We start from the raw sequence: 10,358 nt of genomic DNA on the forward strand, positions 1-10,358 counted from the left end.
CACTAGCCTATGAGCTACTGAAATTTAATTCACCTCATAGTTGTCAAAAATTTACTCGACGCGAACTTTGTTACCGATTCACACACGCTCTTTATACGGTTATTAGAAAAAATCAACAGATTTCAACAAGGTATAAAATATTTTAATCAGAACTAAAAAATCGAAGAGTGCAGTTTTATACAGCCAATTCAATTTTAGTATAATGTAGTGCACGCACGCAGGTGCTATCAAAGAAAAGAAATTTTGCAGGTATACATTACGGATTGCAATTTTAGACAAAGCCGAACCGAACCATTTTCTGGGGTGGTTTTCGGTACGGTTTTCGCATTTCCAAATAAACACGGTCCGGTTGGTGGTTCGGTTCGAAGCCCGAAAAAAGCGACAGTTCGGGTCAAAACCGGTTTGCAGCCCTGATAAAATTAGTTTATAATCAAGCAGACAGTTACAATCTTGTGTAAATAGAAACATTGACACTTTAATAGTGGTTCAGATGAATGTTTGGTTGGTGTAAATGGATTTGCGTTTAGATTCCACAACTCGTACAACCTACAGCCATTTGGCGGCTTCAATGAATTTAAGTACGTCATACAGAGAGTGGTAGTTGCACTCTAAAACATATTAGGGTCCATTAGTTGAGATCTAACAGAGGCCTCAATGGCCGCTTGGCTATCCGAGAAGATATTCAGATGAATATTGGGAAAATATAAGGTAGTTTTTTGGTCAAGAGATTTCGCAGAAAATTTAAGTGGTTGTAAATATATAAATAACAAGTAAGAAAGTCTAAGTTCGGGCGGAGCCGAACATTAAATACCCGGCGCAAGTTTTCCACCTTTCCGAAAGCTACCGCTACATGATAAGCCGGGGTGTATACATTTTAAGTAAATTAGCGTCCTTAAATTTGAAATATTGAAATTTAAAGCATATCTGAAATTTACCGTTATATGAAAAGCGGCCTCAATTTTAGTCCGATTTCAACAATTTTCAACGGTTTGCTNCACTTTTAGCCAACCTAACCCAACGCAGTCATCGAAACAATACGAATAAAATATTTCTATTGTTAAAGCATAAACAGACGGCAGCGTTGGTCTGGATCAACTCGGGAATTAACTGCAAAAATTCCAAATTTTGAGTTGTGACTCTTTTGAAGACGGTGTGTGTGGTATGTAGAATAACTAATTTCGAAAGAAACCTCAAAATGGAACTAGGGAGAAAACAAAACCCTATTTTGGTATATAGAGGAAAAGAAACGCCCAAAGGCGTCGGAGCTGACTTCTTTTAACTAAGATTGAAAATCTCTGTTCCCATTGTTAAGCTATAAAGTATACTCTCAGTGGATGTCCACGCCATTAGTCTATGTGCAGAGACCAATCTTCAGATGTTAATATTAAACGGCAATCAAGCTGCGCTCCGAGTCCTTATTTCCCATTCAATGAAACCTTTATTGGTTCTCGAGTACGCAGAGAAACTTGACGCCTTAGTGACAAACAACAGAGTAGAGAATATTGCTGGAACCGAGCCAACGCGTCCGGCAAACACACTATAGTGGGATACAATAAATGACAAGCATATTAACCCGCGAAAGAATTATTTAAAACTTCTGACAGTACATCTCCTTAATACATCTCGTTTCTATGACAATGCAACTGAAACTTCTGAGCATTTTTTTTTTCTGTCGGAACCAGGCATAAAACGACGTGTACAGAAAACAACAGTCAGGCTACATTCCGTACAAAAAACTAAATAGAACTTCTGAAATTGAAGACAACATGAGTTTTGCCCGCAGCCCTTCGATGTTTCCCAGTCATTGCTGAGCTCCGATGGCCGAAGGTGGAAGTGCTATAACTGCTTGCGGACCGAGGAATGCCTGGTCTGAGCACCTACTCCTCGAATGTGATGCATTGATGATAAGATGATAGAAATATCTCGGGTCTAAAGACTTTATAGCCAAATCTCATACAGTCTACATTCCACAACGTCAAAATACAAAGCGTCAGTCTCTTTTATCTCTAAACCTCAGTAGATTGTAATTTCAAATGTACGCAACCAAGGTTAAATGCTAGTTTTCAAATAGGTTGCGCAAGTTAGACTTTTTCTTCTGAGTTATGCGTTGGTAGGAGCTCGGCTTCAGTAATTGCGTTTTCTTAGATTTCACGAAAATCGAACTGTGGAGGATTTAGCAAAATCACCGATTACGCCTTAAAATTGTTTCGATAGGTGGCGCTGGAGGCGATATATCTCTAAAAATCTTAAATGTACTTACGAGCCACGTAAAGAAAAAAATTGCCGCTGGTGGCACCAGAGACGAGATGTTTCTAAAAGTCTTATTTAGTACCCGATTTGGTTGAAACTTAGAATCTTAGCTTTCAGAAAGAGCTTTTAGTATTAGACAATCTCTTTGTATTCTCAATTAGAAGATCTATCAATAACACTGCCATTCGAAGGCGCACGGAAGGTGTGTTTCCAAGGCAATGGAGAACATGTAAAAGATAAAATTGCAGTAGACGTGTATTTCCTGCAAAGCTCGATCCCAAAGCCTTGCAACTCTGGTCATTCAATACAAAATATAATGGATCGAAGAATCGAGCACTCTTCAAAGGGTCAGATATGTTCATGGTATTCTAGAAGCCATTTTCTTAATTGATGTTTGCGTTAAATATTTAACGCCACGGCGAATGCGTTAAAAAAATTTTCAAAAATTCATTGTTTATAAAGTTAAGAACGGTTTGAGAAACATTTGAGAAAATTTTTTTTAATAACTAAGTAAGTAATTAATTATTTGAGCAATTTCAACTGATATCATAATTTTTAATTGAATTCCTTCCTCGCCATTGAAGCATTCATGTGATACTGATACATACTTGAAAATATAAATATTGATATTTATGTGCATACGAAAACAAGTGCAACAACTTAATTAAGTATTAATCTACCTACCTCACATGTGAGGACTACTGAAAAAAAAAACACCGACCGAACTAATTGCCAGTAGTAGCTGTAGTAGCTGTGCTAGAAATGCAACAAATTTTATGAAAATGCTGAACTTGATCTTATTAGCTATCAATAACAGGGGGTAAGAAAAAAATCACCGCAGCAAACCAGATGAATTCGTGGCAGCGAGCAGCGTGTGTCAGGTTATATTATGTATAAGTAATTCATGCGTATGAATTAATGTTTATGCGACAAAGCCAAAACTGGCGCCGGTGCTGCGCTGCTGTCGCCGCTTAGCTTTACTGAGAGTTTTTCCACAGTTGTCAAGTGCAACTTTTTGACAAGTTTCAATGAATAGCGCCAATCTCCTTGGTGCAAACGAACTACATACCAATGTAAATGCTTTGTACGAATATGCCGCCACCTTCGCTATCGCCGCTACTTTGATAGCAACTTTCTAGTTCTAACACTGACTGCGGTCATCCAGTTTGTTGCTTTACTTAATCTCAATTCAGTGCAAATAAAAATATCGTCAAAATTGTATAAAAGCATTTGAGAATTTGATTACTCACAACAGTTATACAAATCCCTCCGTTGCAATAACAACATAGTCCTTTTAATACTTTAAAATAGTTTCTATTTGTCTTAAATTTACTCCCAATCCTAATTCACATACCAAAATGTACAAAATCGTAAGTAAAAATAAGATAAAATGATAACTAAAAAAGTTTATTTTAATTACAACTGCATAACTTTTTTGTTCTCCTAGGTGCTTGTTCTCTCACTGATCGCATTCGCTTGCGCCGAGCCTGGCGTCGTGGTGGCTCCAGCAGTGCCCGTTGCACCGATTGTGCATCATTCGGGCGCACATGCCGTTCACTCGTAAGTACGGGTACTTAGCAGTGGTGTCGATAGGATGTTAAAGAAAAATCGAAATAATTAATAGTTATATGTAGCTGTTCATACTCTTTGCAAACAAACAACTGAGAAATATCTAAAGATACATTTTAAGTCTTATTTCGTTGATTTTTCTCTTTCCTTTGTTATTGCTTGTACACATTCCGAAATCTTAAACTCTTTTCTGTTTTTATTGTAGTCACGTAATTCATCACCCCGTTCCAGTAAAGACTGTTGTAACGCCAGTTATTGCCAAGACTGTGGTACCAGTAGCGCCAATCGTAAAACCAATTGTGCCTATAGTTCCAGTCCATCATGCCCATCCGGCTGTTGTTGTGCATCACTGAGTTGTTCCGGCGACAATGCGGCTGCTGTCCCACCACCCTTAAGACCAACAACTCAACGAAAATACAACTCAAGTTAATCGAATGCAACAATGGCACAACGCGTTAATATGTAGACTACAAGCAACCTCAAACCTTTCCTTTCACTTTCCTGCTTTAACTACTTATATAGTATGTATGTATACTCCTCTAAAAAATCCCCGAAATTAGTAAAATATAAAAGAAGCAAAACAACAATAAAATCGTGAAAATCATTTAGCAAGCTGTGCGACAGGCAATAATGTATTGCGTGAGGTACAGCGAAAGAGAAATGTGGGCGGATGCCTGAGAAGGAAAGGAAGGATGTGTGTAGATATGTGGCGAAGGATATTCGCAGGAATCCTTTTAGCGAAAGCGAAAATAGAATTGAAGAAGCACATTGGGATTGCGCTGGTTGACGGTTGAATAATTTCGGGCACTCAACTTTGGATACATTGCTGGCGACTTAGAAAACTATGTAATTTACTTACTTTGTTTCTAGGGTAGTCTTAAACCAATTCATTCATTCGGCGAGAAATATATTGAAGTGTTTTGGATTATTGCAGACTTTGATGGTTTATGATAGGATTTAGAAACGTATTTGTATAAAATATAGCAACGACGCTTTTAAAAGTTGACTATGACGTTGCGGTAGGGTTAAAACAATTTTTTTTTTCTTGGAGAGTATCGATCGCGATTGTCGCGAGGTGGTACCTACTACAGATGACGTTTGTCTTAAACCACTGAGCTCGGCGGCCGCAGCAACTGGGTGTGTTTTAGAGTAAGGTACAAATGAGGGGTTCCCCAAACAATACCAGCCACCTTTTGCCCCCTCAAACCATCTTTGTTAAGACCCCTTACATATGCTTTACCGAGTGTTGAGTTACTTGGAAGGTTTGCAGTCGTAATACCGGGTTAGGGATACTGCGCAGGAATTTAAATCTCAGTTTGGCTCTGAGCAGGGTATTTCGTTGAGGAGGTACGCTAGTTTCTTTTAAGAGGAAGTATGAACATGCTCAAAGAGCGTGAACTGCATGAGATATAACAGACGGGTTCAATGACACATTAGACAGATTCAGGTTAAAGATACTGAACTCTGATGTGCTAGAACCTATAATACGGTTAGTTCTCTTCCAAAAACTGGAATTCATTATACAGATAGATAGATTTGTTGGAAGATGTGCACCGTCACCATAGATCTATTGTGCCCTCAGAGCTCATCACAACACCTCGTGCAGCCATAGTGCTCTAATGAAGCCGCGCAGTTTCGAATGCTGTGAAGAGTGAATGTCATTACATACGTGCTAAACTTAGCTAAACTTAGAATTAATCAGAAGAAGAAAAAGCTTGATCGATACGATAATTCTCCTATGTAAAGAAGAAAAAAGCTTAATGCAGAATGTCCAGTCAGTTTCCTTTCTTATTTATGCTGGTCTTGATTGGGTCTTTTATATTTTTTCTAAAGCGACTCTCCTCTCACGAATTCATTGCAATTTTTAGCGTTGGGCAGTATCGATACCAAAAGTACTCAGAACTCGATTCTCAAAGGGATCGACAGTAAAAAATTTTTAGAAGTATCGATACTGAGTACTCCAAAGCCTCATTCAATCGACGTTATTTGGTATTAATATATTAATTTGAATAAAGTCCTGCCAGCTAGTGAGATTTTCTTACTAAGCATTGAAATGTAAGTGTCTTCAGAGAATTGTTTGTTCCAGAGATCGGAGATAACCCTCTAAACTTTGAAAGTGTCCCAAAATAACTTCTACTATTTAAAAGAAAAATAACCCACAACAGAGAACAGGTGATTTCTTTTTTGTAGATGTGTGCTCTCGCTCAGTGGGAAAGGGTTATTTGTGTCCCTGGTGTATATGTACGAAAAAATGCTTAAAAAAAATAAAATCAAATAGCTTATTTACAGTGTATCATATTATGAATGTGCACGCTTTCTTATGTGTCATAAATCGCGCATGTATGTACAAGTAGTAAATATATGCCGTGTAAGGTATGCCTAACGCCTTTCTGCCACTTATGTACATCCACTTATATTTGTCTGTTTTTTAATAAACCAAAAACGAATACACTTAAAAATAAAAGTCCCTGCCAAAGTGTCTCTGCGGAAGGGTAATTTAAGCAATTGATAAATAACCCACAGCAGAAAACACAAAAACATCAAACAGAGAGATTCGGCATGGTGATAAACACATTTTGCTTGAAAGATTTGTATTTGTGTCAATGAGAAACACAATGAAAATTAAGTGGAGAGGGTTATTTTCGATCTCCAATTTACTCTTACATCTAGCAAGTCACTTAGTAGCCGTTCAGTTCAGAAAGATGTGTAAGGATTCTTATGGCAACCCCATATTTCATAAACTATAGTTAATTTTGAGAAAAAAGGAGAATAAGAAGATATGTCAGATAATTCAGCTCAACCCCCGCTTACCCATATTTATATCATTGATGTAACCTTTGCAATTTGTTAATTCTTATGAAAAATCCTTTTAGGCCGTTGACCTAAATAATTATCACAATTCTACTCGCTAAACTAATTCACGTCTCTCAGGCGGTGCTTTCACTTTTTATTTCTATTTATGTTGTTGGAAATTTCTTCACATTTAATTGCACAAAAACCGTTATTGGAGCTGATTTGAATTTCAAATACTAGCGCCATTATTGGCAACAACGTTAATTTACATACCACTAGAGCGCCAGCAGAATTAAGGACTATTATTAAAATTGTAACCGGAGTGTGAGTAAATGTTTCACTTACCTATCTAACGATACGGCAATTAGACTATAGACAGATGCAGCCACCGATACGCCCTGTATGTAGGGCACTGTCTTGCACATCAGCCAGCCCAGCATCCAGGCTAAAAGAAGACATTGAAACAAAAAGCAATTAATTAGAGTAACTGGCAATGGCACAGACAATTAACATAACAGACGTGTTAGCTTAAGTGTGCAAATAAATGTACACATGTTAACAATATATATACACATAAAAACTTATAAGAAAATTCGGCAATCACTGGTGTTAGGGATATACTTTTTGGATGTAATGATATGCGTTTAGTTTGGATTTCTTCCATCAGCAATTGCTGATTGCGTTGATTGCCTAAAATAACATTTAAAACTTCTTTTCTGTGAACAATAAGTTTCTAATGTGTTATTTATTCAAGTATTAAATGAAACTCAATCCGAAAATATAGTAAAAGAGTAGGCGCCTAAAGCAGGGTTCACACGATTTGTACATTTGTACAGATCTGTACATTTTCACAGTTAGAGAGTGGTGTTGTTTTGAAAGTTGACATTGAGCTGAACTCATTATTTCTAGACAACAGCACTTTGTGACTGCCAAAATGTACAAACATGCAAAAATGTGCAAATCGTGTGACCGCAGCTTAAGATTCTCCAATACATTTTTACTTCCATTCATTATTATTGTCTATGTCGTACGTAAATCCGTGTTAATAGGGTATGTTAGGTAGGAGACTAGAGAAAGTTCCCACACAGAGCCTTATCGACGCCTTTGGATGTTAAAAATCCTTGTGGGCCAGCTTTGAACCTATGAACCATTTCTACCTATAAGATTTTTGCAAGGTCTTGAAAGATTAGTTCTATGGGGGATTTGGAAGCTATCAGGGTTGCCTGATTGTAGACTGAGAAGATGTAGACTTGCTTTATCTCTGTAGGTATTTGATCTACATAGGCTCCATGCTGCCTTCTACGCTAACAAAAAAAAATAACATAATTTTTCAAACAGCCCACATAGGGGTATTTAAACGATTTAGGCGGCCATAAACCAATTTAACAAAATTTTGAAGGAAACTTAAAAAATAAGTCACATTCGATAGAGAACATTGCAAATAAAATTTCCCGGTCCCCCTAACTTTTCTAACTTGCACAGTGAATGCCCACCGTTGTCCGGAAACAGAATATTCTAACGCTGCTTATAAATAAATTTTCGCTCTCTCGAAAAATCGTGACGGTGTTAAGCTAATATCTTGATTTCTGCATTGTAGAAGGTAATAATGCATTTGAGCGTAAATATTTTTTAATCATTTTATTAAGAAAAAGTTCAATTTAAATGTAACGAAAATAGCGGGTTTCCACGAGTACTTTTTTAATTTTTGTTGAATATTAAGGAATTTGTTGTATGCCCGGGAGAGATCGCGTTATTATTCTTTGTTCAATTGAAAGCTTAGAAATTTGGCTAATGTGGTGGGAAAAGAATGCCCGCAGAAAATGCCAGATAAGTGGTATTTTTACTTAGAAAATGTATTAAAGGAAAATCTAGAAATGCAAGTAGTATATTGAAACAATACTTTAGATCTATTCTAACACTAAAATTGAACTTTTTAGATGAATTTGAGGCCGCTGAATCAGAATACGAATCCAGTTAATTAAAAAAGGAAATAGTTTTCGAAATATCAGTATACGCTTCACCAAGCCGTCCCAAACTCGGTATGAGCCTTACTTAGGCTATATCTAATATATCTGCTAAAAATCCTTGAAATCTGGCGATAACCACGCCCACATCCCATATAACGGCAATTTACAGAAACACGAAAACTGCGATAAATCAGTAACTACTGAAGCTAATTCACTCAAAATCGATTCTTGGAATAACCTCTTAGCATTAAATTAGATTATTATAGTTTTTTTGGATAATGGGCGTGGTGCCGCCCACTTATGACCACAAATGTATATCTCGTTAACCGATTTATCAATTTTTACCAAACTCGGTGCACTTAATAACCTTTGTATGGAAAAGCAATACGTTGAAAATAGGAAAACTGCGATATTTCAGTAATTGAGAACGCTAATTTACTCCAAGTTAATACTTACAACACTCTCTTAACAATAAATAAGACTGTTATATTACTGTTATTATTACAAAAATGTGGTACATATTTGAATCATCGAATTCTTTAAGCTAAAGTTGAATTTTGAAAAGATTTTTTAAACCGGTGGCAACACTGGGAGGTTGTTTAGAGATAAAGCCTTTTCAAACCCATCTCTAAATAATTTCTAATTTCAAAATAAAAATAAAAACAAGGGTATATTTTCCTTGGTATAATATAATCCTAGGAGGTGAGAGCATTAAAATTCCGATCTTACTTTTTATGTACATATATTGCAANTAATTTGTCTTATTAATTCCTATATCTGCATTGAGAATAAAGCTTAGTTACATAATCTAAATGTATGGCTCACAAAACAAGATTTGGTAACTATAACTAAACTTTTTTTCTTAGTACGGTACATGAAGAAAATTTATTTCCAAGCCCAAGACCTTTTCCTATTCGACACCGCCTTTAAATTACCATAAAAAAGTATCCTTCGGTTTTTGCATTACATCCCGCCAATTTCAACAAGTACCATAGACGTGTCGAACTTGAAGGTTTACTCTTCATCTCTATCTCAAGTATGCGTTCCTACATATGTATGTATATATGTATGCATTTAAATATGTACGAATATATGTTATTTTGATGCCGCCGCCCATATTTGCACATTCAGACGTTTGTATTTACATAAATATGTAAATATACAGCCTCACAAATGCATTATCAGCAAAAAAAAATTTGAATTTGGAGCGCTCTTGACTTTGCACCTACTTATGTAGATGCGTTTTTTCACATTCGCTTGCTTATAAACATTTGTATATACATACACATGTATGTATGTACATGCTTGAAATGCATTGCAGGTATGTACTTTTGCACACACCCTTTTCCTCAAGCCTCTTTCAGTGTATCTTTCAAAAAATGTTGCGTATACGACGTGAAGGCCAAGAGAGATGTGTTATTGCTTTGACATTGATAAGTCAGACATATGTACATACATACTTATTAACGTACTTTCATAGGTAAGTAGATTCTTATATATGTAAATATATGAGTTCATACATATTTGTTTCTTATATAGGTGAGAAAAATGTCATTACCACCAAAAATGAGTTAAATTGACAAAAGAAATTCGCATACTTAGCACTCATTCAATTAAACTATGTAGTTGCACGTTGAGTATGCCGTCCTAAGGGATATTCTTTTGTGCTTACCGTATGTAAGAGTGTATGTGGTTCCTTATTAATTGCAGGAGTTTAATGTATGTATAGTTGTATAGTGCGACCTGCATTTGATTTAATGCTTTTAATGATAATAAAAC

The 10,358-nt window shown here is 36.3% G+C and overlaps 2 protein-coding genes across 2 annotated transcripts in view; one reads left to right on the forward strand and one right to left on the reverse strand.

The window, feature by feature from the left end:
* Positions 1-3,498: 3,498 nt before the first annotated feature.
* On the forward strand, positions 3,499-4,396 carry LOC108372209 (uncharacterized). Its single transcript, XM_017627849.1, has 3 exons — positions 3,499-3,620; positions 3,698-3,810; positions 4,025-4,396. Exons 1-3 carry the CDS (start codon positions 3,609-3,611, stop codon positions 4,170-4,172), a joined length of 273 nt encoding a protein of 90 aa, XP_017483338.1. The 5' UTR covers positions 3,499-3,608; the 3' UTR covers positions 4,173-4,396.
* A 2,557-nt stretch (positions 4,397-6,953) lies between these two features.
* LOC108372210 (neuropeptide SIFamide receptor) overlaps positions 6,954-10,358 on the reverse strand; it is a 14,425-nt gene continuing 11,020 nt past the window's right edge. The window contains exon 3 of the mRNA XM_017627851.1: positions 6,954-7,057. Coding sequence (XP_017483340.1) covers positions 6,954-7,057 — 104 coding nt within the window. The remainder of the gene's footprint in view (positions 7,058-10,358) is intronic.

Source organism: Rhagoletis zephyria, unplaced genomic scaffold (assembly GCF_001687245.7).
Source record: "Rhagoletis zephyria isolate East Lansing unplaced genomic scaffold, Rhagoletis_zephyria_1.1 Rzeph_scaffold_05542, whole genome shotgun sequence".
Taxonomy (NCBI): Eukaryota; Metazoa; Arthropoda; class Insecta; order Diptera; family Tephritidae; genus Rhagoletis; species Rhagoletis zephyria.